This window comes from Netta rufina (assembly GCF_964035555.1).
Source record: "Netta rufina genome assembly, chromosome: 7".
Classification (NCBI taxonomy): domain Eukaryota; kingdom Metazoa; phylum Chordata; class Aves; order Anseriformes; family Anatidae; genus Netta; species Netta rufina.
In genome coordinates this window covers 20,863,323-20,881,204 of record NC_140130.1, presented here as the reverse complement: position 1 = coordinate 20,881,204, position 17,882 = coordinate 20,863,323, and the positions used below count along the sequence as shown (strand labels likewise).

Here is a 17,882-nt window from a genome sequence, read left to right as displayed (position 1 = left end):
AGCCCTAAACTCTCTATTAAATAAAATTTCAACAAGTAACTGTCCTAGATTCAATGTTGCTTCTTAGTGAGGAGTCTAAATTCAAAAGCCTTTTTAGACATTTCTTTATCAGTTTTGATACTGTTCTCCCCTGAACATTGCATCTTTATTACCTTAGATTAAAACAGATCTGATTAAAAATATATTATTATTTAAAATAATTAAACACAGATTAATCAAACTGTCATTACCACACTTGGTATTTCATACCAAACAAATGTTATTGTTTTTTCTGTGTGTGTTTCTGTTGCATGTTTAGCATTTGTATTCTCTAACAGAGCCATTTCTAGAAAGCGAGAATAATATCCAAAACCAATATGTAATTTTGTTCCAGCATACACAAACAAATCTATGACAACCTTGAATCACAGATTTAACTGGTTTGTTTCACAATTTCTGATTTTTTAATGCATTTACTTAGTATCAGTTTATTCTGTATGTGCCCTTGTCTGACCCTTGTGTCATACAGTTCTGTTTTTTTGTATTTTTTCATACCCTGATCCTCTTCAGGTATGTACTTAGCTGATTTAGTTTTTATATTTTAGGAATAACCAGTAGAGCACTTCAGAAAAAAAATCAGCCAAATTCAAGTTCTCATTCAGACCTGGTGCAGTGATTTAATTTATCTTGTATAGGGCAGCCAGTATTCATAGCTGTATTTTTATTTTTTGTGTTGTGGCCTCTATAGCGACAGTCTGCATAAAGGCTGTGATTAGGAAAGCTCCTTGAGCATACTTGTACAACATCCATCTCTGTTATTTGTTCCACCTTTGTTGAAAGTTCTGTACTGGGTATCTGCTTCTACTAAGTCTTTTCTATTGTCAGATGTTAATTATAAAAATATAGAGTAATTACTGAAAAGAGAGCTAACCTCTTATTGTTTGATTATTGCTAGACAAAAAGAATGTTTTTCCCAGCTCCTACGTTCTATAACCACTTTGTTTGGTGAGGATTAGAACAGGTAGAACACTATTACTGAACGGGTCCATTGTCCCCTGATCCTCATGTCCTGTTAGAGGGTCCCTATCCCTATGGTACGCACTCCTCAGGGTGAGACAGAAGGATTTTATAACCTCATTTCTTTAGGAATTCAATTTGATTCCTTTTTATAGCCGTATATGTTGCATATATTGGAGCTGGAGCTTGTTTTCTCATTTGCACATTCCTCATTTGTTGTTCTCAATTGGTTTGGGTGTCAGGAAGATTAACTAGCAACTTGTGTTTTTCATATTCTTTGGCTGATCTCCCACAGGAGTGAGACTCAAACTCTGTGTCTGTATAGACTTGCATAAATGGAAGTCCTATCTATATACTTTCAGTGGTTCTCTTTTCTTATAAATGCATTTTCATTTTATTTCTTACACTTTTTTTTTTTTTTTTTTTTTTTTTTAATAAAACAGCCTATACCCCGTGAGGGGTAAGCTAGCATTTTCCAGTTTTTATAAGCCTCTCCTCACACTACTATTGCCTGTAAACACTTGAGTCCTTCAGGACCAAAGACTGGAACTCAATGTCAGTAAACAAATCACATTTATTGCTTTTTAAGTGTTTACACAATGACAAAAATGAAGCCCTGGGGAATTATATTGTAAAAAGGAATAGATGATTTGAATTAGGTTGCCATGTGAAATATAGCTACTTTTTATGGATGTTGTGGGAACATAAACTGGAAAGAAAATCTGCACACTGGTAAAAGGAAAGTTTAACTTTTTTTTTTCTTAATACAAACAGAATCTTGTACTAAATTAATTCTTAATTTAGTTAATCATCAATCAGAAGCTAGTAGAATGGTCACACTTAGGAAAGTTAATTTATAATTTTACAAAGAGGAAGCATTAATTATTTTAAGCATTCATTGCATAAAAATAAAAACCACAGTATATCAACCCTCACTCTTCGTGTTGTAAGAACAAGGGTGAGGCTGAGATTTGTAAGCTGTGTTAATAGCAATTTACATTATAGATCTCTCTGACAGCTTTAGAAATCATCACTAGCTTAAGCTGTCCATTTTCTTTGGTGACCTGAATGCGTATTCAGAATATCTGATATTACTATATAGTAGTTTGTGTTTTTTGTTTGTTTGTTTGTTTTAACAACTATTATCAGAATAATTAATGATGTAACTGTGGAACAGTTTGTCTGTGTGTCAGGTGTGTTTGTAATGCGTGTGAGATATGGCCATAAGTGCATGCATAGTCTTTTCTTGGATACCGTGCTTGCAGAAGGGAAAACAAGAAAAAAAGATGTTATCTGTCAGATGTGCACAAATGTTCCAAGTAACATTGCTCTGGCTGACTGTACTGTCCATTTTATTTTACAAGGTGAGCTCATGGGTTACCTGGCTGATCCTGACTGCAGGTTCTATGGAGGAGAAACGAGAAGTCTTCTCATATTTAGTACATGTGGCAAAATGCTGCTGGAATATGGGCAACTACAATGCTGTAATGGAGTTTTTGGCAGGGCTAAGGTACTGGCAACTCTTTTTTTAAAATGGCTTTTCAGTGATAGATTATACTGCAACTTCTGTTAAGCAGATGTCTCTGAAGAACAATGAACTAAACAGAAATCTGTTGGTAAATTACATCATCTCACCCTGTGACTTTATTAATAATCCCTTTAAAAAAAAAATGCTAAAAGGCATTCTTTTCAAAATGTTTTGGAGACACCATCAGTTTTTTCTGGTAAATGTTAAATATGATATGTTTAAAAGCATACATTTTTTTTAAACAGATTTTTTTTTTTAATGTAGAAGGAAGATGGGGAAAAAAGTTATGGTTTGCCTAACATTGACTAAAATGAATGTAACTTGGGGTTGGAGTTTCCAGAACACAAGTCAAAGATAATCATGATAATGTTCTAGAACAGTCAGTCTTAAATTGTAAAATGAAACAAATAATAAATAAATAAAAAATAAACTACCAAAATACCCCCCAAAACAGCTAAAAGTTATGGTTTTTTGTGTTTGTTTTTTTTTTTTTTTAAACTCTCCAAGTTTATTTACACTGACTGATGCTGGGGTCTCGTGCTGCAATGTTCCTAAATAGGCAGACCTGCCGTGTCTCCAGGAGAAAGACAGAGTATGGGGTTAAAGACATGTCGGTAGCCTTCCCACAGAGCTGTGGGCTTGTATGGGGCCAGGTGGGCTGAAAAGCACTGCCTTTGCTCGGGTGTGCAGTTCACTCAGCAGCAAATTAGACTGAAGAGTTAAGATCAGATTTCCCATCTCTTAGCTCTGACCCTCCTTGTATTTCATGTTTGTGTAACAAAGCTTTAATGTGTTTGTATTGTCGGTCTTTGTGGTTTAGTAAGGATTCTATTGAGCTATTTATTTACATTTTTGGTATATAAAACACATTTGAAAAACTCATAGAGGCAGGGAGTCTTCAGCAGAATGCATCCACAGTCTCCTAGCCATGTAAGTTGTGAGGGAAAACGCAAAACAAACTAAGGGCTTAATTTTATCTGTAATGCATCTGCACAGCAAAAGGGAAACCAAAGAGCAAGGCTGGTGCATGATTTGAAGTGTTTCCAGGATTAGGACATAAAGCAGGGTTAAGGACATTCAGCTGTTAGTGTTTCTACAAACCTTTGTAGAAAGTCTGGGGGCAGGGATGGCCATGCCTTCACACAGACAGGCAGCTCAGAAGGGGCTCAGAGGTCCTACTCAGGGGGCACCAGGAGCCATTTCTGTTTGAAATCAAAGATTCGTCTGCAGCACTGCATTGGTGCCTGAGAGTTGGAAAATGATCTTGACATTTATTTCCATAGCAGATTTTGAGTGAAATGGAAAGAAGTCAATATAAAATATTTTAAATATATATATTTACTTTTGTTCACTTTATGGATTGTTCACTCATAATGCAGCTAAAGGAATTTGTAATAAACCATCTGGTTTGTCTTCATGCCATTTCTTTAATCTTTTCTTATTTCATCCTAGGCCCATATAACTTTAAGGCAATGACAAAATGTAAAGGTTAGAAAGCCTGCTTGTCTTCCTCTTGTGTACCTGAGCTTTTATTAAAATCCCAAACATTACGCCAGTCTTATGTAGATCAGACTGCTTGTTTCTCCTTGTTAGTTCTGGTGTTTGATAATTCAAAGGATAGAAGCAGCATACTAACCAGAATTTTCATTAAAAATAATGAGATTAGTATGATTAAGTAATTTCTGAGTAATGATAATAATTTCCACTATTATATGTATGCTGCAAGTATTGAACTTCAGTGTATTTTTTTAGTAGTAGTTGTGATCTCTTTTTGCAATAGATCCAGAAAAGTTTTAAAAATGTGGCAATTTATGGACCAGTCTGATATTGAAACTATGCGAAGTCTGAAAGATGCTATGGCACAACACGAGTCATCATCAGAGTACAAGAAAGTGATCAACCGGGCGCTCAATATTCCAGGCTGCAAAGTAGTTCCTTTCTGTGGTGTATTTTTAAAAGAGCTTTGTGAAATTTTGGATGGAGCTTCAAGCCTCATCAGACTTTGTCCACGGTACAATTCCCAGGAAGAAACGTTAGAGGTAAGTCAGATTTATATTCTAAGAGGTTATGTTCATAGCCATCCAGTGCATTATTTGATATTATTTATTATTTTTTATGAGATCATCATCTAATTACAGTTCCCTAAACCACTGTTATCCATAGTTCAGTTACATGGACCTATTTCATTCTCATAGTAACTGTAGCAATATAAATTTGGTTATATATTGTTTGATATGGGGTACTGAGAAAATACTATCTGTACCAAAGGGTAACGTTTATACTAAGGTAAAATAAGTATGTAAATACTTAAAGGTGCATCTATTTTCTGTTAAATGTCCTGACCTTTGCATAGCTTATTGGGAATTGGAAGGTTTTCAGTTCCTTGAAAACAGAATTCAGAAGCTCAGTGGATTCAGTTTTTCCTTTATGAAACAAAGCAGTTCCTCTGAGTTTTTTCTCTTTGTTTTGTAAAAAAACAAGTCCCTGTTACATAAAAAGATTAAAGCCTAGGCTTTTAAAAAGTCTACAGAGAATTACTGAAACTTTTTAAAAAAAAAAAAAAAAAAACTTAAATTTTTGAAACTTGATTTATGCAGTGATTTGGTCTGTTTGGGATTAGAAGCTACTGGGAAATAAATATCCCTAAGACGTTTAGATGTAGAGCTTAGGGATATGGTTTAGTGGAGGGCTGTTAGCGTTAGGTTGGAGGTTGGACTCGATGACCTTGAGGTCTCTTCCAACCTAGAAATTCTGTGATTCTGTGATTCTGTGAAATACTAAATATTATTAAGTCTTGTAAGTAAAAATCCTCCAGTGTAGATGACAGTGTTCTAGTGTTTCTATTGTTACAATACTAACCTTTTAGACATCTTTAGTTTGTTTCAGATTACAGCGGACAAGATAATTTCTTGCAACGAGTAGGCCAAGATGGTTTAAATAATCCAGAAAAAGAATCAACAGCAAACAATATATTCCAAACTATTCGGAGCTGTAATCGCAGTTTGGAATCTGAAGAGGGTGAAGATAATTTTAGTGAAGGAAGCAATTCAAGAAAAAACTCCTTGAAGGACAGAAGCCGGTACCAGTAGGTCTCATTTTCTATCTCAGTCTGTATATTTCACATTTTTCATGTTTAATTTCTTTTTTTATCAGTGCTTATTATAGAAACATGGGTGACTTTAACCTCTTCTCTTTTATTTATCGTCTTACAAGTCAAAACCTTTTCCGCCTGGAATTATGCTAAGTATCTGCTACTCAAATGCTCGGGAACTCTCTGTATAGTTATATTTTCCCTCATGATGTAATTACTTCCTCTAGTGATAAGGGTAAATCCCTTTCATCTTACACATAGAGCTTTAAAAATCCACAGTTACGATTACAATTTTGATCTGTGGTGCCAGGAATAGCACCGGGACATATCTGTTATCAGAGCTCAGAACATTATATTCTGCACACTAGGGCAGCGTCATGTCCTTTCCAAAATAAGGGTTATTTATTATTGTTCATAGGACCACTTCTTTTAAGGTTGTGTTCATTTAAGGCTTTAACATTATGACCAGAAGATGTTTGTAAGTAATTCCACATTTTGAAATTTCATTTTGGTTTAGTCCTACTATTTTGCCTAGATGTTTACTTGATTGTGCTCCATTAAAGAGCTCAGTGTTCAAAAACCCCAGATTTTCACTTTGAAGACCCAGTATATTCCGTACTATTCACCAACAAGAATGCTAAATGCAAAGTTTATGATGTCACTTGATTGAGTGTTGCCTTAGTGAAATTGCAGCCCATATAGACATATAGGTCGGCTTTAAACCAGGTAACTGTTAAAATAACTTCAAACTGAATATCAGAGCCATACTGTTCAGAGGTGAAGAGATGTAAAACATCCGTATGTTCAGAAGTCTCCAGCCTATTTCAGCTACTTACACAAAAAATCTAATAAGTGACTGCCTGAGAAGGAACTACCCTCTTCCTGTTTTAAATGCGTTTATTTCATTAACATGCAATTGTAACCCTCATTTAAAATAAATAATAATTATTTCCTGAAAGAATGATTTCTAATAGAATTATTCACATCTGGCTTTGGTTCCTTCTGGACAGTGGCAGAGTACATTATGCCAAGACGGTTCCACTTTGTCCATGTATGTTGTCTCTCGACCTACTGCAGTTTAAACACTTTCTTCCAGAAATTATTTTTCTTAATTAAAATACTTTGAAATCTGCTTTTAACTTTCAGTTCAAATAAAAAATGAGCTAGGGAAATCAACCTTTCACTTAGATACACAAAGCAGAATTTAAACATAAAATAAAAATATGGGGAAAATAAAGTTCTCTTTGTTACATGTTTATGAAATCAGTTCTTGTTAAATTTGTTATTTATGCTTTATGTTTAAATATAAGCTAGTAAGTTCCACTCTAACTAAAGTAGGAATTAAATGTAAAATAAATAAATAAATAAATAAATAAATAAGGTTAATATGATATTGAAATTAAAGTTTCAAATTAAAATAAACAGAAGTGCAGCTTCCTGATTCAAGCCATTGGCTACACAGATTATTAGTGGCTGTAGTTCTGGTGCAGTAAGTGCTGATTTCAACATCATAATGACTTGTAGAAAAATTGTCTGTGTGAAAGTGTTAGTTTACTTCAATTCCATATTCTCTTGCCATTTCTTTCATGGGCTCTCAATGCCCATGGTGGGTGAAACAGAAACAAATTCCTGTAGAGAGGCAGAAGGGCTTTGAACTCTCGTCCTTGTTCTATGGAGGCTGTAATATTTAATTTTCAATACTATGAACAACTAAAAGCCTTTCTTTTAAGACCTAAGCTATATTTTCTATAAAGTATTATATAATCCAAATTTTATAACAAATATTTGTTACCTGATAATTGTATTATTGTGGTTATAAAAGCTGAAAAACACACCTTACTATTTTTTTTAAAAAATTACAAGGAAAATTTTCAAGTAGTTTGTTTTTTGCTGATTCAAATTAATATTGTGGAACATGAACCCAGAAAAGTTGGTTAGTTTCATTTGAAAAAAATGAAAGGCATCTAATAAAATCAGTAGGCACTGGGTATAACCATTATTTTCCCAATTGTGCTTGCAAATAAACTCTGTGTCACTCTATAGTCAGTGACCTGTCTAATCACCCTGAGTTACCTTATATGACAGGTAAATATCAAAATTTAATTTCTATTAGAAGTCTTTCTTAACAATTCTCGAAGAAATAAAGGCAGATAGGAAAAAAAAAAAAAAAAAAAGTTTGAAATGCCATTTTTGTAGAAATGTTAATCAAATGTCCTAGTAAGATGCTCTAAACTTTGTCACATCACTTTGTTGGCCTGCTCTCATCTTCCTTTTTAAGCTTTCTTAGTTGTAGTAAGTATCCTTTACAATAAAAGGGAAAAACTCAAGTTTTTTCCTTTTCATATCCCATGTAATTTCCCCCTTTAAAACTGCAGTCTGTTTTAATGATTACTGTATCCTTTCTTCTCATTTCCTTGCATCTTAGTGCAACACGTGTAAAGAAAGCTTCTGATTCAAACCACGTTCTGTAAGTTTGTTCTCAGTAATTCACAGCTATGTCACTTTTGCTAGCTAATGTCAGAGGTTTTGTTTCTGCATACAATTGCTTGCATGCGCTTGGTTTACCTACTTCCTGTGCATTTTAATCTGCAGCATGCCAGTGCTATCAAATGTGAAACGAGGCAGGAACGAAGCTTTGCCATTTTGGCCTCCTATATGCAAAATTTCTCTGGCCATGCACATTTAGTCTCAGAATACATTTTCTAGATTTTTTGCAGAGACTTGTTTGATTATTTTGGGGTCCTGGGGGAGTGAAACACTTTCGGTTGTTAGTTTCATTTGAAAATCTGAATATTGCACAACCCAAGTAAATAATGTATATAATGTGGTAAAACTCAGCAAATTTAACACCAGTTTATATCTGCTTAGATATATGATATGACCTTTATATTTAGGAAGATTTTTTTAAGGAAGTACAGCTGCAGTTGAGGCTGATACAGTTTTTCTATCCTTTTTTGTCGGTCTCCTCAACATCACTAAAAATCCCTCAGCCTATTGGCTGAGAAATCATTGATATCTGGAGTAAGGGAAAATTCAAGTGAATTAGTACTCTGGGGAGAGAAAAGTTTGAGGAAGACCTAAAGGTTATGTGTGGTGTTTCACTCAGTGAGATGGTATATGTGGCTTGGAACAAGTCATAATGTGAACTGCCTTTTGCTCAGCTGGTAGGACATGGGCAGGAGCTGAGAGTACTGTGGTGATATGAAGGGTATAGAGGGTATTAGGACAAGATGCCTTGAAGAATATGCAAAGCAAGCTGGTTTGGATATCTTCAGGAAAATGTGCTTCATTATTTCTGCTGTATATGGAGAAGTTTACTCTTTTTATGTTCAATTTAAAGCAGTATTGAATTTTTGAACATTCATTCATTCATACATGCTGGAAACTTCTGTAGGGAAGAATTTATATTTAAAGTACTTCATTTATTAATGCAGATATTGTTGTTCTGTATCCATGTTTCTTGTCATAAAATATTTCAAAAAAAAATATGTTTCTTGTTAAATTTTATTTACATAAAATTTAAATTTTCTAATGGGAAGTATCTGATAACATTTGTGCTGCATTCTTTTGAGGAAGGCATATATTTTAATTTCACGAGTGTTAATAAGAGAAAGGTCTGCACATTAAACCTGCATATTAAAGGATTAAAATCTTATCTTCCTTCCACTAGATCTTGTTACCAGCTTCCACATACAATACTTATTGATATTTCCACTGAAGTGATCTTGTACTATTGATTTAGAAAGTGGAATCACTTGACTTTAAGGTCCAAACTGAAGTTATTTATTATTAATGTAACCTTTGGAAAATTCTAAGAAAACATATTTATATTTTTACAGGAGTTATAAGGAGTAGCAACATCTTTTAATTCAAAATTCTAGTAACATAAATTTTAATATTGTAAAATCTACAGATGTTCCTGTAAGTCCATGTATTCTTTTTAATTTAAACTGCAAGAGAAAAAGTATTAATCAGTCATAGCATACATCTACATATTAATCATGTGCTTCACTAGGTAGGAAGTGGGTTTACGAAACTAAATATAAGTCTTTGTTCACATAAATCTTTGTTCACGTACAGATTTATAATTGGAGATCTTTCAGATTCTGAAAGTGATATATTTGAGCAGTTGAAGGAATGGGACACAAACTCAACAGAAGAACAACAAAAGGCTTTCTGCCATGGCATAGAACTCATTCCCTGGTATGTGTTATCTATCAGAGCTGATGTCCACCAGTTCATGCTGCAAGGGGTGACTGTCATTCATTACGACCAGGAAACGCATCTTTCAGCACGTTGCTTTCTTCAGCTTCAGCCTGACAATAGTACTTTGACTTGGACAAAACCCACGACAGTTTGCCCTGCAAATGCTAAGGCAAAACTGAGTGTGCTGGGTAATACTGCTGAGCTTGGTAAGTATTGCCAGTTTCTTGGCAATACTGGATTAAATGGACTTGTGGAAGGTTTTCTGGATTTGTTTTCAGCCAAGGCTGTGTATATGGGACACTCTGGCATTGATATGCACACTGTGTGTGTTCAGAATAAACTTTGTAACATGTCCCTTGAAGAAAATGGTATAACACTACTTTATGGACTTCAGACTACTGATAATAAATTGCTGCACTTTGTTGCTCCAAAATATACTGCCAGAATGCTATATGATGGATTGCTGGAATTGACTAAAGCTGTAAGAAAAATGAGGAGATTCCCTGATCAAAGACTACAGTGGCTACGGAAACAGTATGTCAGCCTTTACCAGGTAAAAGATGTGATTTTATATAAAACAAGTTCAAAGATACCAACAGTGTAATGTCATGCAATTAGTTCCTATTACAAGTAAACTAAGACTAAGCTTGAATGCCAAATCTCCAACTTTGAAACATGGTTTGAGTGAACAAGATCTGGTTCTCCACATAATGTTTCATCTAATAGGGTTTTGATACACTCAAGTTAAATCTTTATTACTATGATTATTAGTATGAAGTTCTTTGTATATTTGGACCTTTGGAATAAGTATTTTACTAAAGAGAAAGAAATGACTGCATGAAAAGGATGCTGAAATACTGAGTACTGAGAGTTAAGGCAAAAAAAAAAAAAAAAAAAAAAGCAAACAAAATAACCCTATTGCATTCATGCAATAATTAACAATTGCCTGCTCTTGTTGTTTAGTCTTTCATTGGTTCCTTAGAGATGTCTGTATTATTGCTTAAGATGTGTTTGTTCTTTGGCAGTTATCCTTCTTGTTTTGTTAATGCTGAGAATTTTTGTAGGAGGATGGAAGGTTTGAAGGCCCAACCTTGGCTCAGGCTGTTGAACTTTTCGGAGGCAGACGATGGAGTGCAAGAAACACAAGCACAGGAACTCTTACCAAAAGCACTGAGAAACCTAGTGTTCAGAGAAACAACACTCTGGGAATAAATGCAGCTAAGAAAAAGAAGAAAGTACTTATGAGGGTAGAATATTTTGTTATTATTGTATTTTGTTGTTTGTCTGGCTGATAGTTTTCCTTCCTACAGCTACTGTGTAGCTAGCTAGCTATATTCTGAACCAGGGCAAAGTTAGATGATAATTCTAAAACTGCTTATTGCAGCATGTTTTTTTTTTTTTTTTTTTTTTTTTTTTTTTTTTGGCTTGTAGTTTTCCATTATTTTGTGTTTCTTTTGTCATGCCTGAAGCATTCTCAGGAAACATTGGCACTGGGGCTAGCAGATGAGGGATAGAAACGTATTAAGAACTTTAGCTGCTACCTCAGTATAATGGTAAAATAATTTTAGTAACAAAAATAGTGACCTGCAAAGTAGTGTTTGGAGGCTGTAGTCAGTTTCTTTGCTCCTTTTTGTTTTCACATTGCTGAAAACATCACCTCAGTTCTTCTGCCTTACAATTGCATACAGTTTTATCTTACATAGCTTGCAGCCATGTAAGCCAACCGAACTTTGGCAGTTTCCATTTTATTTTTCTGGATTCAACCAGTTCCACTTCCAGCCAGGAAACAGAAAAATGCAGGGTCTAGCAGCTCAACACTATCCACTTTGTCTAGTGTGCAGGTAGGGGAGATCCAGATGACAAGATTCATCCTTTTTAGGGCACCCATACACCAGTAGAAAAGTTTAAAACCATTTGGACCAGTTTAGAGAGGCATGATCACTGTAGTCCTCTGTGAGATGTCAAAATGAGGTAGAACGTGACATTCCTGCAGTCATTATGTATCCTTCATCATGATTAAGTTCTCTCTTTTCTACTTAGATGGTTTTACTGACAGCATAGTTATTGGCCTTGAAGTAATTTCATAAGGAATGGCTGATTCATCTGATGGTCAAATTACAGATTGCACTGATAACTAATGAAAAAATAGTGTATTGAGGATGTTTATTATGGTGCTCACTTCATTTCTAGGGTGAAAGTGGAGAGGCCACTGATGATGAAATGGCCACTCGGAAGGCAAAAAGCTGTAAGGAATATCGTAATAGAAGTGGTTCGGATCCTCAAGATATTGATGAGCAAGAAGAATCAGGTAGATACATAGCTTTGGTACCTAACAGTCCCTCAGGGTTTTGCTTAAAATCTTTTTATACAGATTTTTTTACAGTTCTAAAGATATGTTTATGATAGGAAACTACTTATACAGTCAAATCTTGAAAAGCTATAAAATTTTAAAAATTGTTTCTTTTTTTTTTGTTCATGATTGTTCTTTCATTTAGTTTTAGTAGCGCTTCCTTTCTTGTCAGACTAAATGCACATATAAGCATTACTGAGATCATATCTTTTTGACTGTCTTGGGACAAATCTAGAATCCCAGAATCCCGTTAGTGTTTTACTGAACATTAATGAATTATGAACATCAATGAAAGCATTTTTCTTGGGCCTGAAGCTGTAATAGTGCTGCAAACTTTTGTTTTCTCCATAGATCAAAATATTATTATTAATGCTTCTCCATCTAACACCTTGTCATCAAGAAGAACACACTCTCTGACAGCATCTGGATCTCCTAATTTAGGAGCTGTCACATCCTCACCAGCCAGACCAGTCTCCTCTCCTGTAATGTCTTCAAGCAAGAGTCAGTCTAGGTAAGGATAAAATCAGTGCTTTGATTTTAAAAGAAAAAAGTTACTGTTATTTAATTATGATCAAATGTGTTTTTCTTGACCAACTGACAAAATCTGACAAAAACAATTCCAGAAATGCAATTAGCCTTTTGACAGACATCTGAAACATGTTGTAGCACAACATAGGGCATTTAATCTGAAAGACCATGAATCAGAGGACAGCTTTGTAGACAGTCCCTTAGCAGCATGCTTCAGTTAGTAAGTCTATTACAGAAGCACATTGGAATTCATCCCAAAACTCCACAAGTTTAATTCTTTCTCCAGATTGTCTCCAAAACATAGTTATAGACATTTTCTACATAAACTCAAGAGAAATGTAGATGTGTGAACTGAAGTGCTGAGGTTTCTCAGCACAAGTCATTTCTACGTCGGGGAGTATTAGCTTTTGCTGACATTCCTCGTGATGATTGCAGTACTTTCTCAGCCAATTGGATGAACAGTTTTGAGATCTTTCTTCTCTTACAGGCCCCTCTCTTCTTTAATGTTCATCATTTTTCTTACACTTACACAGTTCAACAGGTCATGCTGTTGTTGTGCATTGACATAATGCGGTAATGTGTTAATTCTATAAATAGTAATAATGGTAGTAGTACTAATAGTAATAATAATATAACAAGAGTAATATATCAGGGTTGTGGATGGTACTTGATGACATACAACAAGGCAGTCTCAATGGAGACTTTCCAGTGCCTTTTAACGGAATGAAAGCTGTGGTGTGGGCATGAATGTGAATCTTGGAGTTCCCTGGAAAGCAGTGGTAAGCAATGGAAGAGATCAATGCTTCAGGCAGAACAGTATTTTTGAAGAGACATGTCTTATGTACTGGTTTATATTGCCTATTTCATAGGGATTTTTTACACTAAACATGGTTAGGTTTAGTAGTGGAAGTGAGCAGTAGAGCCAACTGTGGGCATCTGTGGCTGGGTGCTTCTCCTTTTAACTCTGCTTTCTGAGACTTATTATGTTCTTTGCTTTTTGTTCCTCGCTGTCATACACAACGATGGGATGAACATACCAGACTAGGAATTATCTCTTTAAGACATTTATGGTTATTTTGTTTGTTTGTTTATTTTCAAGGATCTGAGCAATTTTCTTTTATACTGCATTAATACCTCTGGAGAATGTTTCTCTGTTTTGCAAATCTACTTTTTGCTTTTTATGCCAAAAGAGTTGTTGTTCTCTAAATGAGATTAAAAGGCTCAACTGAGAACTCACATTCCCAGGGGAAAGGGCAGCTAATGTTTCTTTAAATCCTTTCATTCTGTCCTGGGTTTCTCTACAGATTCCTGCACAGCTTAGCACTATAGGCCTCCCAGAGTTATGTCAGGTTTTCGCTGGCAAAGTTGTTTGAAGACTCCACAGTGTTGCCTGGTAGAGCTCTCCCCTACTTGATAGGACCCATCATGCTAGAATTTGAAGAAGGCTCCTCTGAATGCAGCTATATGGATGCTTTCATCTGTTCTGAGGACATCTTCCTCGGAATCAAGAGACTTGGAGCACTAGAGAAAGCCTGAGTCTTGGTATTTTCATCCCCAACTCCAAATCGTTCTTGCAGGGTTTCATGTGTATGGACGCTTCACATGTTCTAAATGAAATGACTACCTTTAGTTCCTCAATTGCTAGCATAATCATAACAATCAATTTATATTTTTAATTTTACCCAACCAATTTTGTCAGTAGTATCGTAAATTAAGATAAAATGAGCAATCCATTTACCAAGGGGGGAAAAAAAAAAAGAAAAGAAAAAAAAAAAAAAAGCTGAAATGGCCTAGATTATGAAGTAATCTAGGAAATACATGATCCACTGGGACTGAATTGTAGATGTTTCTCTGGCTCTGTACAAATCAGATCCAACAGAGCTAATTAATCAGGTTAGTATCCGCTTTGCTGCACCCGGATGTAGACCCAAACCCGGAAGAGGCTTAATAGCTGGAACCACTGTTGGACTTAAGGTTGTGCAGCTGTAGGTGCCTGTATGGTCCCACGCAGAACCCACGATTTAGCAGAGCAGGGAGGAGAGGGTGCCACTGGGCTCTGCAAAAGTCTTTGCAGCACAGAAATATTAACTGGTAACAAATGATTAAAGTCTCCGTGTAGCAGCTAGGAAGATTTCTGGTTCTTTTTCTTTTTCCATATAATATATACATTAAAAATAACTTTCCCTAAACAATTACCTATATCCATGTCTACACTATGTGAGAAGCTCTGAATAAATCAAATATTTTTAAGTGAAAAAAATAACAATTTAAAATAAGAAAGAGATGTTTTTGTTGTACATTTTAAAAAATTGTACTTCTTGCAGTTAGAGAATGAAGAACTGTATTTTTACTTATCAAGGGCTCACGCCCTTGATATTCCTTACCTCCTTACAAACAGCTTACACTGAAAATAAACCCTTATGCAATCCAGATGTACATACCATTTCCACACACAGGTAGCCTGCAGCTGTCTTCTGTCATTCCTTCCAAGTGGATGTTCATGCAGCAAATTCCCAAGTTCTTTAGAAATCTAGTGCTGCCTCTAAGGTGGAAACAGGGTACAGGGTAGTAACACCACTCATAAATATATAGCAGAACATGAATACTTATATATGTAGGGGCTTATTTGTGAAGAAAGTGTGAACTTTCTCTCTCATTATCTCTATAGTGGTGATCTAGGCCACTCCTAATTAAACAGTTTTGATGGTGGTAGTGGAGTTTTCTTGTTTGTTTGGCTTTTTTTTTAAAAAAAAAAAAAAAAAAAAACAATCTTGTATTTATGACCCGTGGAATTACTGTGGAATATAATCTCTAGTGATCAATTCTGGAGATATGGTGAGCTTTCTCATCTGCTGCTCATTTTCTTTTCAGTACTCTACAGTTCCAGTCTGTCTTCGGGAGTCAAGAGACTTTCCTCGTGGTGGTTTATTTTTGTTGTCTGATAAAAACGTTAGGAATGATTTTAGCCAAAAAGTTATACGCAGTATGTCAGTGCTTGCCATAGTGATGTCAAACAAATTGAACACTATCAACCAAAGTAGATGGTATTTTTTAATACTTTAAATCACATGCTGTTTTCAATTGCATGCATGCACCCCAGGCCAGGAGTGAATTGAGGAATCTGATCTAGTATATTTATGTGAAAAGAAGTCTGCTTCTAACACAAATTTCCAGGGACTGCAAATGTCTTTAGGGACAGTGGACAACAAGCTGGTCCTGTTTTTCCATCACAGCTGTTGGAACTATTTGTACTGAACCTGATGGCAGAATTCCTAGACTAATGGATTTGTAGATTTGTACATTAGGGAGAAATAAAGTCTGACACATGGTCACCTAGTCTTGTACTTTGAAACAAAAACTGTAACTTCTGGAGTTAGTTATGGTTTCAACTAGACAATTCTTGTACTGGCTGTTTAGGTACCTCCCTTTGCAGGATGCTGGTGCTAGTAAATCCCAGTCATGCATGTGTGGTCATTGTTGTTTAGGCCCTGGAAAGAACATGGGATCTTGACCCATCTGACCGATACCCTTACAAATTAGTACTTGAAATTTAGTAAGAACTTGTTCATACAGCTCAAGGAATAGTTCAAGGTGGGAACTAAGTACTAGTCTAAGTCCTGTAATAGCCTGAAAACTTTGGGATGCAGCTTTTGGAAATTCATTGTTTTGTTTCAAAAACTTTGTTCAGTTTCATAATTCAGGTTAACAATTGCAGTTATAAAGAATTTATTGTCAACCAAAATAATGAGCATGAAACAGCTAGTTATTTTTGTGATCATTTTCTCCCTTTGCTCTCAATAAATTCCAGTTTCCTTCCTTCAGCCCAAGAAGCTGAAAGGAGGAAATCATTAGAACCTCATTTCTGAAAGGAAATGACCTCCAGAGGCTACTGTCCAAGCCTAAATGAAGAAGAGGACTGTAGCTTGACCTGTCTTATCCGATGATAATCCAGACTGTTTTGGGAAAGTATGTGAGAAGTCCATGTGGATGGGAAATGAGGAGGGTTGAGTGCCAGGGGATGCATTGTACTTCTTAAATCTATACCTTTAATTCTCCAAGATATGAAAACAAACAAACAAACAAAAAACCCATACCTGCACAGGAAAATATTTGTTTTATTGTGTATCCAGTTGTAATATGTCTTTTCTCCTTCTTTTGACAGTGCAGAGCTCTAAGGAATTCTACATCCCTTTTATTTCTCCCTTAGCAAATCTTTAGTAAACTTCATGTACGGCAGGACATGTTTTTTTAAAGCTTGTGGTACAAGAACACTGGCATTGATTTCTTTGAAGAAAAAATGAGAATGCTTTCACTTGTGCCATTTGCATTGGGCCCTTTTGCACATGGAACAGCTTTAAATAGTATGCATATACATTAATTGTTCTGGCAAAGTTAGCAGTTGTCTTGAGGGAAATTAATAGCCATTATAAAACAAGAAAGTACAAACAGTCATGGTAGATCTTATAAGATGCAACTCTATTTGCTTCTTCCAAATATTGCTAGCAAATACATTAAAGAGAATACAAATAAACTATTAATGCAGTTATGCATAATATTTCAAGAAGTGGAAATTTAATGTAACCAAATTACAGCAGTCTCTTTCTGATCTAGCGCATGGAGCAGCAGTAGCTGGCATGGCCGTGTTAAAGGAGGAATGAAGGGGTTTCAGAACTTCATGGTTTCTGATAGCAACATGACTTTTGTGGAATTTGTGGAACTCTTCAAATCTTTCAGGTAAAATAAATCTTTATTCTGTATTGATTTCATTCACCCAAGTTTATAAAAGAGCAAAAGGTGAAATTTTCAACTCTTTTTGCAGTGTCCGTAGCCGCAAGGATCTTAAAGACCTTTTTGATGTCTATGCAGTGCCTTGCAATCGATCTGGTTTAGAACCTACTCCACTTTATACTCATTTGAAGATTGATGAAAATAACATTGGATTCCAACCTGATTTAGGTTAGTATAAGGGGAAAACACAGCCATTAGAACACTGAACAGCTTTATTTATTGGCCTCAAGTAAAAGTGTCCCAGTCAATCTCATAAATGGCAATCAGTTATAAGTTCAAGTACAGGATTGTTGCTGTACCTCCAGTAAGACTTGGTTAGCTGGATGTAAGACAGGCTCTCTGTTTAGAAATAAAGCAGGAATACTTTTCCTCTTCATATTAACCAGATATATCTG

At 35.3% G+C, this 17,882-nt stretch overlaps 1 protein-coding gene across 7 annotated transcripts in view; it reads left to right on the top strand.

Annotated features, from left to right (window-relative positions):
- PLCE1 (phospholipase C epsilon 1) overlaps nt 1–17,882 on the top strand; it is a 161,708-nt gene that overhangs the window by 110,472 nt on the left and 33,354 nt on the right. For 4 of the 7 annotated variants that reach the window (XM_084290408.1, XM_084290410.1, XM_084290407.1 and 1 more), the window contains exons 6-15: nt 2,361–2,506; nt 4,305–4,563; nt 5,401–5,609; nt 8,041–8,082; nt 9,696–10,374; nt 10,886–11,068; nt 12,012–12,129; nt 12,523–12,682; nt 17,311–17,433; nt 17,519–17,655. In XM_084290408.1, the coding sequence (XP_084146534.1) occupies nt 2,361–2,506; nt 4,305–4,563; nt 5,401–5,609; nt 8,041–8,082; nt 9,696–10,374; nt 10,886–11,068; nt 12,012–12,129; nt 12,523–12,682; nt 17,311–17,433; nt 17,519–17,655 (2,056 nt within the window). The remainder of the gene's footprint in view (nt 1–2,360; nt 2,507–4,304; nt 4,564–5,400; nt 5,610–8,040; nt 8,083–9,695; nt 10,375–10,885; nt 11,069–12,011; nt 12,130–12,522; nt 12,683–17,310; nt 17,434–17,518; nt 17,656–17,882) is intronic. The other 3 variants (XM_084290413.1, XM_084290411.1, XM_084290412.1) reach the window with 1 other exon arrangement.